Raw genomic sequence first — 19644 nt, forward strand, 5'->3', positions numbered from 1 at the left:
CACTAATTTCCAAAATAAAAAATTAAGAATTAAATCCATAAGAAACAAGTTATAATGCACATGGTAGAGCTGACAACGTACATGACCATATCATATTGCTAATATGATCATTGTTAATTTGTAGTGTTTATTTGTTTTTTAATTTTTTTTAAACTAATAAATTTAATATGAAAAAGTGAACTTATAAAGATAATTAATTGAATTTTTACATAAGCATGTGAATTCTATTTGTGATGGTCATAGCCTTAGCCTTGATGAATAACATTTTTCTTTCTTTTAATGTTTGAAAATATGCCTTAAATTACAATATCATGTCCATGGTATTGTATAGGGAGAGTGGGAGATGCATGTACAATGGCACAATAGAGATCAGCCTCCGTCCTCTTATTTGAATACTGAAAAAATTTAAGTGTCCTTTATTCTCCTTTTCCATCTTTAGCATAATAAAATTCACTTCAATATGTCCATTACTTGGCACTTGCTCACATTCAGTAAGTTTGACAACACCCCCACGTCACCCCCCCCCCCCCCCCCCCCCCCCCCCCGGACAAAAAAAAAAAAAAAAAAAAAACTTGGATTTATTTTGTATCATACATATTTAAGTAAAACACGTTAAAAAAATGAAAATGTAAAGGAAAATAAAATGACCCTTGTATAAAGAATTACATATGGTTAAAATGTTGTTCAAATTTTGTCTGTCATGATATCGTTTGGCTTGTTGCCAGACGATATAATATCTGAACCAAGTTGGACTGGGTCCTTTAGAAATGAAACTCTTTTGTAAAAATGATCATATCTTATAATTAAGCAGAGGACTAAGGCTAGAGAACTCTAATCAAGAAGCAGAGAACTCTCTGTTTTCGTAAAGACTATTAAGTTCATATAATTTATTTAGTTATTCATTAAATTAAGGATGTAAGATGGTACAAATTTAGTCACTTCTCACAAGAACAACGGTCTTGAATATCATTCATACAAACTGGTTGAGGTACTCGTCCACGGTTGTGTACTTAATATCTGGATAAATCTCCGAAGCTTCCACTCCAAATGAGGGCTCGATCTCAAAGTTAGTCTGATCTCCTTTCACAAAAACTGAGTGACCAACTGATAATATAATATCCAATGGGGCCGAAGCTTCTGAAAACACATGGAAAAAAACCAAAAAAAAAAAAAAAAAAAAAAAAAAAAAACCACAAAATTTAGAGTTGAAACAAAACAAGAATATAAACTAGCTAGCAAAAGTCAAACATTGAAACTTAAATTTTCAAAATATTAACAAAATAGTACTTGCTGACCTTGAATATTGTGGAGTAGTTGGTCCTCTGGAATGTAGACCCTCTCAAAGGATTTGGCAATCTTTGCCTCCCACAAAGACACAAGCTCATTGAATGAGTAGATGTTGGCGGGGGGTTTGACGTAGAGGATTTTGTTCAAGGTTCTTGGATCCTCTACTGCTCTAATTATATAAGTTGCAATGTCCTCTTCCTTGTTAAAAATTGCTGTAAAAAAAAAAAAATGTATATAACATAGAACAAAAAGAATTCAGAGAAAAAAAAAAAAGAATAAAAATTAGAAGGGGTATTTTTAAGTTATAAGATTTTATTAGTAACCTTTTGGGTTTCCATCACCTAAAATGACCACTTTGTCTCCAGGCTGAGATGGAATGGGAAGGACACAACCAGCAAAGTAATTGGAGCAAACGTAGGTGTAGGGAATTCCTTGCCCTTCAACAGCACGCCTGATTTTAGCTTTGGACTCAAATGCTGATTTTGCTGGCTCTACTGCTTCCCCATGAACCCGATCCGCATCGTTTCCGAATTCTGCTGGGAAGAACCTCTGCATATATCAAATATGTGTTAAATTACTATCTATCCAAAAGCTTTTAAGTTGTTAGAAAATGAGTTTTATATTTGTATCACGCATATGTCAAACAATATAAATGCATTATGTAAATATTTTTTTGTGATTGTGTGGTACATATTAAATATATATACCATCTAATAAGTTACTTCAGTCCTAGAGTATTTTTGCATGTGTGACAATTATATATAATAAGTATAGTTGAAAATTGATTTTTGGTTGTTTCTTTTTTGATAATTAATTGTACCTTGACATTGCCTGCTTGTTTAATGGCAGAAATAATATGAATCTGATCGGCTAATTGAGGGATACCAACGGCGGATATAACCACATCCACCTGCTTTATAGCATTCACCAAGCTCTCAATGTCGTATAAATCCCCCAACACAAGCTTGATACCTAATGCCTGGAATTTATGGACCATCTTCAACTTGTCTGGGTTAGAGACCGTTGTTTCACGTACCAGAGCAGATGTCTCATGCCCTGCCTTTGCGCTCGCTTCAACTATAAACTTTCCTATGTATCCCATCCCACCAATAACCAGGATCTTACTCTTTGCTGACATTGTTAATGGGAATGAGGATGCCAATGCCTACTGATCAACCCTACCTTTACTTTTAAAGGGAAACCATTTAAGCAGAAGATAGCAAATATTTCTGAGCTTTCATGTCATCAACTCAAACTGTTTGATATTTTTGCTGATCATAAGAAAATACACACCCACACACCCACACACACCCACACACATAAAAGAAAAAGACAACAACCTTACACGATCACCACCATTAAGCTGGTTTTTACTTGGTATTTATTAGATTGAGTACATACAGTGCAGCTGTTTGAAGGTCACCAGTTTTCTTCTAATAATGTGAATGGTATTTATTTGTCACGTCAACAGTGACTCCTAATGAGACAATCTTAATGAACAATTTATTAAGTGTAAGATACTGTCACTATCCACGTACTCTTCTCTTTCCGACCCTGACTCCTCGTTCTCTTTTGTTTTGCTAAGATATCTCCAATATCTTTAGCCAGGCTAATGCAACATCATTGTCAAAGCATTGCCGATCCATTACTAAATTAGTTCTATCCATTACAAAATGTTGTTTGTCATTGTTAGGCACAAATACTAATCCAATCTATATTTATATTTTAATTGCTAATAGATTTATGTCAAGGAATTCATTTTTTCATTTAGTATTTTAGTTTGAAAAAAGTTAAAATTGATTTAAATGCATCTAACTATTAATTGTTTCATTGATAATGATCAACAACAATAGTAATATTATTAAAAAAAATTTAAAACAAACAATTATAAATATTCCATAATATGTATATTTTTTTAGTTCTGTATATTTCCCTTCAAATTCAATCATCTTCCTAACTTATCCAATTTTTGCATTGATTAACAAAATAAGTAAAGTTTACAAGAGAAAAGACAGGTATCTAACTAGTTTGGTTTGAAATGTTCGGCTTTCATTGGAAAAAAAATTACCCACTACACGTCCCATCTAAAAGTAATGGGGTAACATTGCAGATTTGAATATATATATATATATATATATTTTTTTTTTTTTGGAGTAAATTTCATTTATTCTTCTTAACTTTATAATAATTATATTTATAATTTATAATTATAAAAATTAATTATATTAAAATTGATAGATAAATTTCAGAGTATATTTTTTAAAGTCGTAAATTTAATTGGAATTAAATCAAAAATTGAAAAGGTGTAAATGAAATATTCAATATTCAAATGAAATATTCCGATTTTAGTTTACAGTTATCTTGAGGAAAGCCGGCATGGCCGGATCTTTTCACCGCTTTGTGCAGAGGCAAGCCCAAAATTTTGCCATGTTGCAACTCAGATTTTTAAAACAGCTTAGCACCAGACTCTTCACATTTTCAGCAACTAATGAATAAGAAAGTAATCGAAATATCAGGGTCCCAGAGAACCTTTAGATACTTGAAACTTCTTACTTTTTTTCTCCTTGTTATTTTTACCATTTTTCAATTCTAAGCATTATATTAACCCACTTCATAAATGAAGCTTTTAACTTTGAAAATCAATTTTATTATTTTTACAATGAAAAATAGACCAAATCATAAGGGATTAAACTAGACGAAATGAGCCCAAGCAAAATATTAAATAAAAAGAAAAAAAAAAAATACCCAATAAGAGGAGCTAAATCTTAAAGTTGCAAAACCCATTAGAAAACTTATACTTGAGAAGCAGAGGGAATGTTTTCTCATTTCCGAAACAAGTAGTCTTTGCCAGAGCTAAATCATTCTGGGTGCATAACCGAAAACAAACCAGAGCAAAATAATCCACCAAAATTCTAACATGAAACAAATCCATATATTATAATAACTCAGATGCTCAAAACCAATGACATTTGCTTGAAATCTACAATAATAACCACCATTTACAAGAAAGAAAAGGAAAATTAAGGGAAAAACATAGAACCAGTTGCATGATGTGATCAGGACACAAAGATGGACACAATCAAAGTATAGCCCCAATTCTGTTTGTAATTAAGACACTGCAGATTTACTTAAGAAACAAGCAACACCATCGGGGCGTCACTACAATCCCATACAAACTGAACAAGGTAGGTGATTCTCATACAAACTGATTGAGGTACTCATCCACCGTTGTGTATTTAACATCCGGATAAAGCTCGGAAGCTTCCACTCCAAATGAGGGCTCGATCTCAAAGTTAGAGTGATCTCCTTTCACGAATATAGAGTAACCAACTGATAATACCAAACTGTCTAGAATAGGTGCCTCTGCAAAAACAGTGGAACAAAGAAAACCAGGAATTTTAATGAACTGCCCCAAAACTTAGAATTTGAATGAAACCAAGAATTACAAAAGTTAAAATTTCCATAAGTGCTTGACAACACTCACAGACCTTCAATGTTCTTTAGAAGTTGCTCTTCTGAAACATAGACCCTTTCAAGAGTATTGCCAATTTTTTTCACCCATAAAGACATAAGATCGTTACATGAGTAGATGTTAGCAGGGGGCTTGATGTAGAGGATTTTGTTCAAGGTTCTTGGGTCATCCACTGCCCTAATAGTATAGGTTGCAATGTCTTCTTCCTTGTTGAAAACAGCTGTACAAGAAAGTCAAATGAAAAAAAAAAAAAAAAAAAAGAGAACAAAATCGATGACTAAAACAATGCTTCAAAGATGTACAAACAGAGATTATCCTGTTAAATAAATTAATAATTGTGGACTTAGCATTATCATTTACTCACTTACAGGGAATATTTATACTATTAATGGGACTGATTTATTTTAATATTTTATAGTAGGGCTCTTGGTCACACATTCTCTATAAGACTCCAGTTGGCCAATTGGACTAGAAGACCAACTTTCTTTATAACCCTATTGACTTACCCATATTTTTTCTAGTCTTATTATATTATTAAATTATTAGTATTTTGTGTGTGTTAAAATTAATGGATAAGTGTGACTTGCAGAGACTATAAAAGGTCTAGGGCAAGCAAACAAACATATGTCATACGGTATTTTGATATTAGGGTTTTTCAGAGATCTGAGAGTGGTTTGAGAGTAGTGTGTCCATAGATACTACTTTACATTGTTTTCTATTTTGTAGGATTAAAGATTTAATTTATCAATTAGTGCATTTGGAGGTTAGTAATTTATGATTAATGGAATTTATTATGTATATTTAGATCCATAAAATCTAACAATTGGTATCAGAGCATGGTTAATATGCATAATAAATTTCTTTATGATTAGTCTTCGTTGTATCTATGATGTTCGGATTGAACAGCATATATTCAGCCATTGATGATCTGTACATTGATTACATGATATTTATTTTATTATTGTTTGCTCTTCCTTTATTAATCGGATATTATATGTTGATTGTCTGTGAAATATAATCCGACTGTTATATACTCAATAATAATAATAATAATAATAATAATAAATTGTAAAATTTTCGGCCGTATATTGCTTTTGCAAAATATTGAGAAAATTGTGTTTTGTACGAATTTTTGATCTGGGTATTGTGGTTCTTTGTGGAATTTCTTTTCTGGATCGAATGGAATATTTTTGAGTTAGTTTACGTTTAAAAAAAAAAAAAAAACTGGAGTTCGGCGGCCGAATTTCATTACGATTGGGTGTTAAAATTTCTAGGCCTTTAGGCCAAATTGATCTATGAATAATATTTTCCACACTGAAAGGAATCTATAGACACAGGAATTGAAGAAAACGGTGGGCGTTTTTGTGGTTTTTCGGTCGGGTTGGGGAAGCGGGTCGTGCGACCCGTTAACCAGGAATTGCGACCCGGCTCAGTGAAGAAGACGCTGACATCAGCATCCCTCTTGCTGACATCAGCAACCTAAAAAAAAAATTCTTTATTTTATTTTATTTGATATATCTTTATATCATTTTATCACTTATTTATTGTTGATTATTTATTCATCTATTGTTTTATTATTATTTTTTTTTTAAAAAATTGTTATTTCTTTATTTATTTGTTTGTTTATTGTTTATTGGTTTATTTATTCCATTCCAAATTTTTGAATTAAATTAAATATCTATGTTAAAAAAAAATGGATTGCGTTTGGAGCTTTCCCTAAAGAGGCTTTGTACCTAGTTGGTATAGTAGTGTGGAATTTTAAATACTCACCTGTCGTGAGACTTATTTTATCTGCATTATGTGTACCAATGTAATGTATGTTGGCATAGTGGATGAGATGTTTTAATATTTGCCTATTTCATGAAATTGCCAATATGTTATTTTTCTCCCACTTATTAATCAGGGTCTATACGGGTAACTAGGCTACCCTGTCGGTGATTTTAATTACTTAGTATGATGCCTGGATTGGCAGTGGAAGTTGATTGAATGCCATGAATCGCAAGTTCTAAGTTACCCTGTCGGTAATTCAGTTCAATGCCTTTGATTGTGGTTATTTGGTTGACTGTCCCTGGCCCGCGAAAGGGTATCTTTAGTGCTACAAAGACCCTAGCATATTGATATTTTATGTTTTGTATTAAGGGGCTGGAAAATAGTTGTTGTTTTATATATATTAAATGTTTTATTGTGTTTACTATTTTCACAGTTAGTAGCACCCCGAATGTTCTACCTATGACTGCCATGATGAAATTGGATGTGATAAATTATTAGAAGTAATAAAAAAAAAAAAAGACCTTGGTTATGAATTTGACATTTATGAAATTGGATTTGCCTTTGGAGATAGATTCACCCAAGATACCAACTAATGATAGTAGTGCAGTAATTAGGAAACTTTATGAGGATTGGAAGCATTTTAATAAGTGCTGCATAATGATGATGGAGAATTACATGGATGAAACTATATATGCTAGTATTCTTAAGGTTGATATAGCAAAAGAACTTCTTGAGGAGATAGGAAAGAAATTTATCAAGTTTGATATGAATGAGAAGCATCATTATTTGGACCTTTTGAATAATACTAAATATGATGGAATTAAAGAAGTAAGGGACCATATTATGTTACTTTCTTCTTATTATAATAAGTTAAAAGACCTTAAGATGGACATTGGAGAGGAGTTCTTGACCTATTCGATAATGAAGAGTCTTCCATCTCAGTTTGATAATATAAGGTCTAGTTTGAATACTAAGAAAGAAGGATGTAGTTTGGAGGAATTAACTGCTATTCTTGTAAAAGAGGAAGATGATATTAAGCTCAGTAGGTCAAGATCTATTGCTATAGTTTCACATCAGGTAGATAAGTCCAAGAGGGTTTTCCAAAAGAAAGGACAAAGATTTAAGCCTGGACAAGGATTTACGTCTGGACAAAGATTTAAGTCCAACAAGAAGAAGTTTTCTGGTATGAAGGCAAAAGTGCCTAGGGATGGAGCTCATCACATAGAGGAAAGGAAAGCTTACTTCAATGGAAAGTGTGGCTACTGCAATAAAGTTAGACACAAAAAGATAGATTGTTGGCATTTGAAGGGAAAGCAAGAAAAGAAAGGGGATGATAAGGCAAAGAGGGCCAACCAATCTTGATCAGCATGTTTATATGGGAGATAACTTGAGAGTGAAGGTGAATATCATGGGAACAATCAATTTAAAACTTGCCACTGGATATGTTTTAGAATTACAAGAAGTTTCATATGTACCCTCAATTAGGAGGAATTTGTTATCTATTTCACTTTTGGATAATCAAGGTTTTAGTTTTTTGTTTGGGAATAATAAAGTTGAGATGTATAAGGATGATAAAGTTGTTGGTTTTGGAACTTTATGTGGCAATTTATATAGACTTGATTTATTTAGTAATGGTCTCAATTCTTCTATTAATTTTGTTGTTGACCCTGTTATTGCTTTTAAACGTCCAAGAGTTAATGATAATTCCTCAATATTGTGGCATATGCGTTTGGGACATATTTCTAGGCACAGGATGAAAAGGTTAGTGAATGATGGAATACTTGCTAATCTTGATTTCTTCGATCTGTCGACTTGTGTAGAATGTGTGAAAGGGAAGCTACCTTCCAAGGTTAGAAATGATAAGAAAGTAAGGTGTGGAGATGTTTTGGAATTAATCCATACTGATGTATGTGGACCTTTCACTCCAACTGCTTTGGGTGGTTATAGGTATTTTATTACCTTTATTGATGATTTTTCTTGTTATGGACATGTTGAGCTTATCCGTGAGAAGTCAAATTCTTTAGTTGCTTTTAAGGAGTTTAAGGTAACGATGGAGTTTCAAAAGAATAAGAATATAAAAGCTGTGAGGTCTAATAGAGGTAGTGAATTTTATGTCAGATATGATGAGACTGAGCGGAACCCAGGGCCATTCGCAATTTATTTACGTAAATGTGACATTGATGCGCAATATACAATGCCTGGTACACCTCAGCAGAATGGCATAGTTGAGAGGAGAAATCGCACTTTGTTGGACATGATGTGATCTATGTTGGCAAATTCTAACTTGCCAGATTACTTGTGGGGAGAGGTTTTAATGACGGCTGCTTATATTTTGAATCAAGTTCCAAGTAAATCTGTTCCTAAGACTCCTTTTGAGTTGTGGTAAGGGAGAAAGTCTAATTTGCATCATTTTCGAATATGGAGTTGCAAAGCTGAAGTAATGATTTATAATCTCCAAGTTAAGAAGTTGGATCCTAAAACTATAAGTGGATATTTTGTTGGCTATTGTATAGGATCTAGGGGTTTAAGATTTTTTTGTCCATCTCACACCACGAGAATTGTTGAATCAGACAGGGCTGTTTATTTTGAAGATGATTTTGGATTTGATGATAGTAATGGTCCAAGGAAGCCTTAATTTAGAGAAGAAAATGTATTCATTCCCAGTGTTGTAGTTCCTGATAGAAATATTATTAATCTAGTAATTGACGAACAAGTAGTTGATCAGGATGAACCTATCATTGAATAGCAGAATACCCAAGCTATTGTAGATGCTGATGTGCCTTTGAGAAGGTCACAAAGGACTAGGAGGTCAGCTATTCCTGATGACTATGAGGTTTACTTGCAGGAGCATGATATTGACATAAGTGATGATTCAGATCCAGTCACTTATGAGGAAGCCATAAGCAGTTCGCACTCAAACTTTTGGTTGGATGCAATGGAAGATGAAATGAAATCCATAGCATCAAATGGTGTTTGGGATTTGGTTGAGTTACCATTGGGTAGCAAGCCTATAGGGTGCAAATGGGTCTTTAAGACTAAAAAGACTCTAATGGTCAAGTAGAGAGGTATAAGGCTAGACTTGTAGCCAAAGGGTTTAGCCAGAAGGAAGGAATTGATTACACAGAGACGTTCTCTCCTGTATCCACAAAGGATTCTTTTAGAATCATTATGGCAATTGTGGCACATTATGACCTAGAGTTGCATCAGATGGATGCCAGAACTGCTTTTCTGAATGGTGATTTATTTGAAGATGTGTATATGGTTCAACCAGTTGGCTTCCAGCAAACAGGGAATGGTAATTTGGTTTGTAACCTTAAGAAGCCAATTTATGGTCTTAAGCAGGCTTCGAGGCAATGGTATCTTAAGTTTGATGAGGTTGTCATCCAAAATGGCTTTAAGGAGAATGTTGTTGATAGATGCATATATAAAAAGGTCAGTGGGAGCAGTTTTATATTTTTGGTGTTGTATGTTGATGACATACTTCTTGCTACTAATGACATTGACCTGTTGGCTGAGACAAAGCAGATATTGTGCAACCATTTTGATATGAAAGATCTTGGAGAGGCTTCTTTTGTTTTGGGCATCAAGATTGTTCTAGATAGGACTAATTATGTGTTGCAATTGTCTCAAAGAGCCTATATTGATAGAATCCTTAAGAGATTTGATATACATAATTGTTCTCCTGAAAGTGTACCGATCACAAAGGGTGAAAGATTTTCTAAGGATCAATGTCCCAAGAATGATAAAGAGAGGATGGCGATGAGAAATGTTCGCTATTCTTCAGCAGTGGGTAGTTTGATGTATGCTCAAGTATGTACACGGCCTGATATAGCTTTTGCTATGGGTGTGCTTGGTAGATTTATGAGCAATCCTGATCCTATTCATTACCAAGTAGTTAAGATGGTTTTTAGGTATCTTCAGAGTACTAAAGATCATATGTTGATATATCGACGTACCAACTCCCTAAATGTTGTTGGTTATAGTGATGCAAATTATAAAGGCTGTGTGGATGATAAGAAATTTACCACTGGATATATATTTATCATGGCAGGAGGTGCTGTATCTTGGCGCAGTGCCAAACAGTTAGTGACAGCATCCTCGACTATGAAGGTAGAGTATGTGGTGTGTTATGAGGCTACTCGTCATGCTGTTTGGCTTCGGAATTTTATTCGTGATTTGGGAGTGGTTGACTCCATTGAGAGGTCTATTATGATATATTGTGACAATACTGCAGCAATATTTTTCTTTAATAATTTAAAAGGTACCTCTGGTGCGAGGTACATTGATGTTAAATATTTTGTGGTTAAGGAGAAAGTTGAAGAAAGCCTCATTACTGTAGTTCACACGCCTACTTACAGCATGGTGGCAGATCCACTGACCAAGGCCTTAGCTGTAAGCATATTTGAGGAGCATGCATGTGTCCCATATGGGATTGTTAGGCAGCTGAAACTGCTGTGGGTCAGTAGGAGTTTGTTATATTTTCTGTAGTAACATCCATATTAAGTATTATTTATTATTTTGATACATTGATGTATGTGGGTCATTATATATTTATGAGATATTTTATTACACATATTATGGCTCCTTATATTTACAGGCCTGTTGAGACTATTAGTCTATGTATATGTGTATTGATTCACAGATGCCATGGTGAGTCCCTACTATCTAGTTTGGGTATATTGTTGTATCCCGTCGATACACAATGTGCTCGGATGAAATGGTATTTGTGTGTTGGGGGATTGCACATGGTTAGGTAAATCTCTACTACCTAGACTGAGTTTATGGCATGCAAAGTGCTCAGTTGAAATGGTATCATGTTTTGGGAGATTTACTGAGAGAATCTCTACTGCCTAGTTTAGTATATTGTTATGCCCTGTCGGTATGCTATATATTTAGATGAAATGACATTATGGTTCAGGAGATTCTGTAGTAAGTGAGTTTGGATTATATATATGATGATGATTATGCAGTCCAAGTGGGAGAATGTTAAATAAATTAATAATTGTGGACTTAGTATAATCAATTACTCACTTACAGGGTCTATTTATGCCATTAATGGGACTGACTTATTTTAATATTTTGTAGTAGGGCCCATGGTCACACACTCTCTATAAGACTCCAGTTGGTCCATTGGACTGGAAGACCAACTCTCTTTATAAGCCTATTGACTTACCCATATTTTTTTTAATATTATTATATTATTAAATTATTAGTATTTGTTGTATGTTAAAATTAATGGGTAAGTGTGATTTGCAGAGACTATAAAAGGTCTAGGGCAAGCAAACAAATATCTGCATTACGGTACTTTGATATTAAGGTTTTTCAGAGATCTGAGAGTGGTTTGAGAGTAGTGTATCCATAGGTACTATTTTATATTGTTTTTTATTTTGCAGGATTAAAAATTTAATTTATTAATTACTGCATTTGAAGGTTAGTAATTTATGATTAATGGAATTTATTATGTATATTTAGATACATAAATCTAACAGATCCATCATTCTCGAAGTACAAATTTGTAACACCCATCTCCTTTTTTATCTTAATTTCAGTGATCCAATCATGCAAATGAATCAAGATATTCAAGGGAAAAAAAATGCAAAGATTTGAAGGAAAAATGGGTTATGTAACTTTTGGGTTTCCATCGCCTAAGATGACGACCTTGTCTCTTGGGGGAACTGTAAGCCCAGACAGAGGCTGAGCCGGTGTTAAGGTGGTATCTAGCAAAGAAGTGGGATGAGACATAGGTGTATGGAATTCCTGCAGCTTCGATCTCACGTCGAATTTCAGCTCTGCTAGCAAACGCTGATTTAGCCGGCTCAACTGCATGAACACGATCCACATCGTTCCCATATTCCGAAGGAATAAATCTCTGCATCACATCCACCAAAAACCCACCATTTTCAACACCAAATTAAGCATTTAGGCAGTTTCATTTCTCACAAAATAACCAAAAATGAAATAAAATAAAAAATTAGGGGGTTGTAAAAGGGTTTTGACACCTTGATATTGCAGGCTTCTTTGATAGCAGCAATAATCGAACCCTGATACTGACCGTGACCCACCGCCGAAATAACCACGTCGACCTGCTTAATCGCATTCAGCAAGCTCTCTTTGTCGTACAAATCTCCGATCAAAAATTTGACACCAAGAGACTTGAAGTTGTCGATGATCTGAGTCTTGTCTGGGTTTGAGAGAGTGGCTTCTCGCACAAGAGCCAAGGTTTCGTGTCCAGCCTTTACGCTCGCCGCCACGATGAACTTTCCGATGTAACCTGTTCCTCCGATGAAGAGGATCTTGCTCTTGGAAGCCATGGGACAAGGGAAAGTAGTGCCAATTGACGGGTTGGTAATACCATTAAGCGAAGACTCATCAAACCCACCTCCATGGACGAATCAGTGGGAGCCAATACCACTTACAGACACACCGGTTTTTTCACTCTCTCTGTTATTGGCTGACTGGGTTTTGAATATTCTGCAGAGGTGACTTCACACGTTCTGGGTTTTGAATATTCTGGTTTTGAATATTCTGCAGAGGTGACTTCACACGGACTGGGTTTTGAATATTCTGCAGCGGTGACTTCACACGGACCCTCTGTTATTGGCTGACTGGGTTTTGAATATTCTGCAGAGGTGACTTCACACAGACCCTCTATCCAGATTCATCCTTCGGTGAGAATTTTATATGATTTGAACGTTTTTGGACCATGAATCCATTATATTATTAATGGTGATACAAGTTGGTAATACCATTAAGCGAAGACTCACCAAACACACCTCCGTGGGCGAATCAGTGGGAGCAATACCATTTACAGAGACTCGCTTTTTTCACTCTCTGTTATTGGCTGACTGGGTTTTAAATATTCTCCAGAGGTGATTTCATACGGACCCTCTATGCAGGTTCTTCTTTCGGCGAGAATTTTATACGATTTGAACGTTTTTGGACCATGAATCCATTATATTATTAATAGATCCCACCCAAAAAAACAAAAAAATAAAGAAGGGTAATATTTACATAAAAAAAATGGAAGTAAATATTTTATTTTGAAAAAAATTCAAAGTGAAGATTCTTAACTTTATAAGGTTTACATGTTTGCACACTGCTAGAGAATCAGTGAATTTAGACGTGATAGTATTTTATTATTATTATTATTATTATTATTATTATTGTGCATTCAACGATTTTCTATTTTTATTTTTAATTTTAATTTGGGTTATTAGTGAATGAACAACTACATTATTCAGAAATTGACCAAAGACTATATTATTACGAAAGAACAATCCTATAAACATTGGTTTTTTTTTTTTTTTTTTTAAAATATATGTAAAAGATTTCTATTTGATTTTATTTATTTATTTTTTTTGCTAATGGATCTTATAAATTATTTTAATAAAATCAAGTTTTTATTTAGTTATTACTTAATATCGCGATTTGGATAGGTTTGAAATTGACATTACATGAGAAAAATAAATTGTATCATCCAATTTCATCGATGAAACTTTAAATGCGTCACTAACTGCAGCTAAATCTTAAAAGTTGCAAAACCCATTAGAAAACTCTACTTGATAAGAAAAGGGAATGTTTTCTCATTTCTGAAACAAGTAGTCTGCCAGCGCAACTCCTACTAAATTATTCCCAATGCATAATTGAAAACAAACCGAAGCAAACTAGGAAACTAAATTCTAAATTAAACAACCCCAACCAGTCTGAAAACAAATCCATATATCATAAAAACTCAGATGCTTAAAGACCAATGACATTTGCTTGAAATCTAAAATAAAAACCAACATGAACAAGAAAGATAAGGAAAAGTAAGGCAAATAGGTATATCCATATAATTTGATCAGGACACAAAGAGTACACAAAGATCGACACAATCAAGGTATAGCCCCAATCCTGTTTGTAACCTTTAGAAAATAACATTCTTATTTAGTTATAATTAAGACAGCGCAGAACTACTTAAGAGACAAGCAACACCACTAGGGCTTCACTTCACTTCAGTTCTCCATGAAAACTGAATAAGTTAGGTGATTCTCATACAAACTGATTGAGGTACTCATCCACTGTTGTGTATTTAACATCTGGATAAAGCTCGGAAGCTTCCACTCCAAATGAGGGCTCGATCTCAAAGTTGGTGTGATCCCCACTCACAAATACAGAGTGGAGAATTGCTAATACCTCATTGACTGGAACAGGGGACTCTGCAAAAACAGGGGGGAAAAAAAAACAGGAATTTTTAAAGAACTGCCCCAAAAACTAAGAATTTGAATAAAACCAGGACATAGTAAAGCTACAATTTCCTAAAGTGCTAGACAAAACTCACTGACCTTCAATTTTCTTGAGAAGTTCGTCTTCAAGAACATAGGTCTTTTCAAGGGTTTTGCCAATCTTTTTCTCCCACAAAGCCACAAGATCATTAAATGAGTAAATGTTAGCAGGGGGCTTGATGTAGAGGATTTTGTTCAAGGTTCTTGGGTCATCCACTGCTCTAATAGTATAGGTACCAATATCTTCTTCCTTGTTAAAAACAACTGTACAAGAAAATCAAAGAAAAAAATAAACATCAATACCAAAACTTTGCTTCAAAGATGTACAAATAGAGTTGATCAATCATTCTCCAAGCACAAATTTCTAATACCCATCTCTTTTGTTTTTTTTGTTTTTTTTTTTTTTTTTTTGTCCTTCGAATTACAGAGATCCGATCATGCAAATGAACAACATATAGATACAAAAAAGGAAGAAAATACAAGATTTGAAGGACAAAAGCGTTATACACCTTTTGGGTTTCCATCACCCAAGATCACGACCTTGTCTCTTGGGGGAGCTGTAACTCCAGTCTGACCCAGAGTGGGAAGGAAGTATCCCGCAAAGCAGTTGGATGAGACATAGGTGTAGGAAATCCCCGCAGCTTCAATATCACGTCGAATTTTAGCTTTAGTAGCAAAAGTTGATTTTCCTGGCTCAACTGCATGAACACGATCCACATCGTTCCCAAATTCCGAAGGGAAAAATCTCTGAACCACATCCACCAAAAACCCACAATTTTCAACACAAATTAAGCACTTGGGCAGTTTCAAATTCTCACAGAATAACCAAAAATAGAAGGGAAAAAAAAAAAAAAGAGTTTTGGAAGGGTTTAAGAGGGGTTTAATACCTTGACATTGCCGGCTTCTTTAATAGCATTGATGATCAAACCCTGATCGGCTAACTGACCGTGACCCACCGTCGAAATCACCACGTCGACCTGTTTAATCGCCTTCACCAAGCTCTCTTTGTCGTACAGATCTCCGATCGCAAATTTGACACCCAAAGACTTGAAGTTGTTGATGACAGGACTCTTGGCTGGGTTTGAGAGAGTGGCCTCTCGCACGAGAGCGACGGTTTCATGTCCGGCCTTCGCGCTTGCCGCCACGATGAACTTTCCGATGTATCCGGTCCCTCCGATGAAGAGGATCTTGCTCTTGGAAGCCATGAGATTGGAGCAAATGGGAGAAGAGTGAGAGAGAGAGCGATACAGAGAAAGAGAAGGGAAAGCACTAGATGATGGGTTGGTAATACCATAAGCGAGGACTCACCAAACCCATCTCCAGTTTATATGGTAGTGGAGGAATCAATGAGAGCCAATACCATTCAAAGAGGCGCTATTTTGACTCTGTTGTTGGCCAACCTTTTGCTGAGGTGATTGCAAACGCCGGTCCGTTCAGGTTCATCTTTTGGTTTGTTTAGAATTTTTTTTTTCTTTTTTTTTTTTTTACAATACTTTTTTATTTTTGGTTTTTTATTTTTTATTTTAACTAGTATAAACTGAATTTGTTTAGTAAAGTAAATAAGTGAAGTTTTAGTAAGAAATGAAACTTATGAATTGATTTTGAACAATAAATTAAGTTAGTGAGTAATTAATGAATAGTTTGGATTTACCATTTATATATATTTAAATAAAAATTATATTATTAATTTAAATATATTAAATATTTATAATGTATAAATAATATCTTTTTTATATTTTAAATTTATAAATTTTTTAATTTAAATTAATTGTATAATAAAATTAATAAAATAAATAAAATTTATTAATATTAATGTTAAAATTTTTATTTTTAAAAAGAAATATTTAAGTTTTGAAATTTATATAATAAAAGGAATTAAGCCAAACTTAAGTAAGAAATTTTTAAAATTTTGTGACTTTTGTCGGATTTGAGCACTTATAAAATCGAGATGAGCTTAAAAATATTAATGCGGGATTCAATTTAGTTCATTTAATCCTAATTTTATATCAAATATTTTTTATCTGAATATCAAAAAAGTTTTATTTAGTTTGATTTTTTTTTTCTTTTATGCTAATGGTTCTTATATATTATTTTAATAAAATTGCCATCCAGAATTATTTTAATAGATCTTGTTCGCTTTCTCGGATAATCTATTATTATTATTATTATTATTGTTTTAATAACATTAAGTTTTTATTTAATTATTTTAATATCCAGAATTGGATAGATTTGACATTATAACAAAAATGCGTGAGATATTAGAAAATCTGATAATTTTACTTGATTAGTTGATGACCTTTCTTAACAAACTCTGACACGCAAGAGTTTAAGATCATAATAGTCAAAAACAACAAAGAGGGTTAGTACAAAAGTGCGTCCAGATTCATCAGCGGAGATTTAATTATTTATTTTGTGAAAAAAAAAAAAAAAAAGGCATGGCCTGTGGACTTGCAATTACTTTCATGGCCTTGGAACAGAAACGTATATATATATATATGTATATATATATATATATGTATATATATATATATATATGTATATATATATATATATTTGTTTTTTTAAATGAGACAGGAGCTCGAATCCTCAATAAAGCAATAATTTTATTTATTCATAAAATCTGTGTCCCCTTAAACAGCCAATTTACTTTTGTCATTTTTAGATAGAGGGGTGAATTATCTAGTTCATTAACATTAAAATTCTTCATTGCTTTCATAAGTAATTAAATCACATGATAAACATTTTATCAATTTTCAAAAAAGAAAAAAAAGAGCATTTTACCAAAATCAACACATAATGAACAATTTTGTAATATAATCACACGTATCAGGATTATTATGGTAGAGGTGTAAAATGGCCCATGTCGTGCTTGCCACTCTATTTAAAAGTTGAGTCTATTTAAAAGTTGATTCATGTGTATTTGTGTTTGTATCATGGTGCATCAATCCAATTCATTTTTCATATCATATTCATATCAGATTATTTAATTTTTATGTTTTATTAGACATGCAATAGTTGAAACATATATATCGAAACATATATATGCCTATATGGCTCGAGTTAAGCATGGTGTGTGGTTGTGTCCATACCAAATATATTTTATATATTTTTAATAATATAAATTATAGTTGAATAAAAATTATCTAAAATAAATTAAATTACTATAAAAACAATAGATTTTATTATTTAATTGGTAGATAACAAAATAAGTATTTATAAAAAAAATATTAATAATTATTAGCAAATTTATATATAATAAATAAATAAATGAATGTTTTATATGTCTAAAATAAATGTTATGAATTTGCAATAATGATAAATAAATGATATATTATATAAATTAAATAGATTAAATGAAAACTTAACTACTAAGCTTAATAAATGAATAAAATTAGATTGTTATAGCAATTTAGCAAGAAAATTATATTAAATAAAAAATGAATATAAATGGAAAAACAAATAAAAATTAAAAATATCCAAATAGCACAATTGAAAACAATTTTATATGTTTACATATCGTAAAGGTGGACCTAGATTTTTTTAAAATTTTTTTTAACATAATTAATTTTAATTAAATAGCCAAATTGTTAATGTTTGCATTCTTCTCTCACTTTACTCCTACACCCTAAATTCGTTTTTTTTTTTTCTTCTTTCTTTCTCTTTTTGTTTTTTTATTTTTTATTGGTTTTAATTCATTTTTTACCCATTTATCTTTTTTATTAATCTATTATTAATTTATAATCATAGTCATTAAAATAGTTATAATCTACTCATTTTTAACAATATAATAGTTAATAATTAATAATTTTAAAAATAATAACTATTTAAAATTATATAATTTAATTATATTATTGCATTTTGACCAATCATGGACTTATGCCGTACTTAACTCATAAATTAATTTTAATAGTATCATAAATATCAGGTCATAATCCTACACCATCTGATATTGCGGTATGGGACTATCCGAAGCAATAACGGGGCTTGTTAGGATTCAAATCTCAACTCCCAAACTCACAGATTGAATACCTTCCATTCACTAAGCTGACTGAAATTGTTAATGGAGTTTCTATACGTACAATTGAAAAACATCCTCTACAGGTTTTTTTTTTATAATTTTGTTTAAAACATACTCTTTAAAATCTAAACATTTTAGATAAATTTAATACTTTATAATTGCACCTCCAAAAAACAAAAAAAAAAACAAAACAACTTGATAATTGCCCTTTAATTAAATAAAAAATATTATTTTTTTGCGTAAACCATTCACTAATCCCAGGAGAAATTATTATGTAGGATTGCCTTACCATATCATCTGTAGATGTGGTAGCCCTTCCAATTAATTGATGACAAGTGGTTGGCTTATTAAACCAATTCCATGCTGTCCATCTATTTTTTTTTTCCTACAAACAGTAAAGTTAACAAACGCTAACACCTATTCACCCCCCCACTCCCTCTTGCCCCAACCACACCTGCAGCAAAATACTTTTCCATATCTAAAAGGAAAGCAAATTAGTTTTGCCCCAACGCAAAGATGGATAGAATTGCCAAAGGCATTAATTTTCAAGGAACAGGTTCTTTTGCCAGCCACTTTACAAGATTGGGATCATAGCGAGCAAGAGGGATAAAAAGTTACAACTCTTTCTCTTGGAGATGATTTTTCATCATTGGAAAATAGCACTGTTTGGTCCTAATAAGACTTGCACATGCCGTTATCAGGGATAAGTATTGGTGGGTTTTCCTTTTCTTTTGGTTGGTAATAAGGGTTTAATGGTTGTAAGGTTGGATTAATAAAGGTGGGTTTGTGGATTCTATCAAACTTATATCTCCTTCCAGAATAACATCGATTTT

General features: G+C 32.8%; 4 protein-coding genes across 4 annotated transcripts; all 4 read right to left on the reverse strand.

Moving 5' to 3' along the window:
- Positions 1-877: 877 nt before the first annotated feature.
- LOC107404007 (phenylcoumaran benzylic ether reductase Pyrc5-like) lies at positions 878-2650 on the reverse strand. Its single transcript, XM_016010938.4, has 4 exons — positions 2108-2650; positions 1611-1836; positions 1296-1499; positions 878-1137 (listed from the first exon to the last, which is right to left on the reverse strand). Exons 1-4 carry the CDS (start codon positions 2423-2425, stop codon positions 971-973), a joined length of 915 nt encoding a protein of 304 aa, XP_015866424.3. The 5' UTR covers positions 2426-2650; the 3' UTR covers positions 878-970.
- Positions 2651-4197: 1547 nt separating this feature from the next.
- LOC107404006 (phenylcoumaran benzylic ether reductase POP1-like) lies at positions 4198-4996 on the reverse strand. Its single transcript, XM_060811551.1, has 2 exons — positions 4776-4996; positions 4198-4650 (listed from the first exon to the last, which is right to left on the reverse strand). Exons 1-2 carry the CDS (start codon positions 4855-4857, stop codon positions 4484-4486), a joined length of 249 nt encoding a protein of 82 aa, XP_060667534.1. The 5' UTR covers positions 4858-4996; the 3' UTR covers positions 4198-4483.
- A 6956-nt stretch (positions 4997-11952) lies between these two features.
- LOC107404005 (phenylcoumaran benzylic ether reductase Pyrc5-like) lies at positions 11953-13649 on the reverse strand. Its single transcript, XM_060811550.1, has 2 exons — positions 12529-13649; positions 11953-12398 (listed from the first exon to the last, which is right to left on the reverse strand). The coding sequence occupies exons 1-2, from the start codon at positions 12838-12840 to the stop codon at positions 12087-12089; spliced, it is 624 nt and encodes a 207-aa protein (XP_060667533.1). The 5' UTR covers positions 12841-13649; the 3' UTR covers positions 11953-12086.
- A 679-nt stretch (positions 13650-14328) lies between these two features.
- On the reverse strand, positions 14329-16119 carry LOC125423991 (phenylcoumaran benzylic ether reductase Pyrc5-like). Its single transcript, XM_048480067.2, has 4 exons — positions 15681-16119; positions 15303-15540; positions 14854-15057; positions 14329-14727 (listed from the first exon to the last, which is right to left on the reverse strand). The coding sequence occupies exons 1-4, from the start codon at positions 15996-15998 to the stop codon at positions 14561-14563; spliced, it is 927 nt and encodes a 308-aa protein (XP_048336024.2). The 5' UTR covers positions 15999-16119; the 3' UTR covers positions 14329-14560.
- Between the last annotated feature and the right edge of the window lie 3525 nt (positions 16120-19644).

Source organism: Ziziphus jujuba, chromosome 9 (assembly GCF_031755915.1).
Source record: "Ziziphus jujuba cultivar Dongzao chromosome 9, ASM3175591v1".
Lineage (NCBI taxonomy): Eukaryota > Viridiplantae > Streptophyta > Magnoliopsida > Rosales > Rhamnaceae > Ziziphus > Ziziphus jujuba.

What these genes read in the sequence shown, in the direction of transcription:
- LOC107404007 (XM_016010938.4), bottom strand. Translation starts at nt 2,425, where the DNA reads ATGTCAGCAAAGAGTAAGATCCTGGTTATTGGTGGGATGGGATACATA. An exon ending in AGGTGATGGAAACCCAAAAG is followed by an intron (nt 1,500 to 1,610) that starts GTTACTAATAAA and finishes TTTTTTTTACAG; the next exon opens with CAATTTTTAACAAGGAAGAG. An exon ending in ACTACTCCACAATATTCAAG is followed by an intron (nt 1,138 to 1,295) that starts GTCAGCAAGTAC and finishes ATGTGTTTTCAG; the next exon opens with AAGCTTCGGCCCCATTGGAT.
- LOC107404006 (XM_060811551.1), bottom strand. Translation starts at nt 4,857, where the DNA reads ATGTCTTTATGGGTGAAAAAAATTGGCAATACTCTTGAAAGGGTCTAT. An exon ending in ACTTCTAAAGAACATTGAAG is followed by an intron (nt 4,651 to 4,775) that starts GTCTGTGAGTGT and finishes CTGTTTTTGCAG; the next exon opens with AGGCACCTATTCTAGACAGT.
- LOC107404005 (XM_060811550.1), bottom strand. Translation starts at nt 12,840, where the DNA reads ATGGCTTCCAAGAGCAAGATCCTCTTCATCGGAGGAACAGGTTACATC. An exon ending in AAGAAGCCTGCAATATCAAG is followed by an intron (nt 12,399 to 12,528) that starts GTGTCAAAACCC and finishes GATGTGATGCAG; the next exon opens with AGATTTATTCCTTCGGAATA.
- LOC125423991 (XM_048480067.2), bottom strand. Translation starts at nt 15,998, where the DNA reads ATGGCTTCCAAGAGCAAGATCCTCTTCATCGGAGGGACCGGATACATC. An exon ending in AAGAAGCCGGCAATGTCAAG is followed by an intron (nt 15,541 to 15,680) that starts GTATTAAACCCC and finishes GATGTGGTTCAG; the next exon opens with AGATTTTTCCCTTCGGAATT. An exon ending in ACTTCTCAAGAAAATTGAAG is followed by an intron (nt 14,728 to 14,853) that starts GTCAGTGAGTTT and finishes CTGTTTTTGCAG; the next exon opens with AGTCCCCTGTTCCAGTCAAT.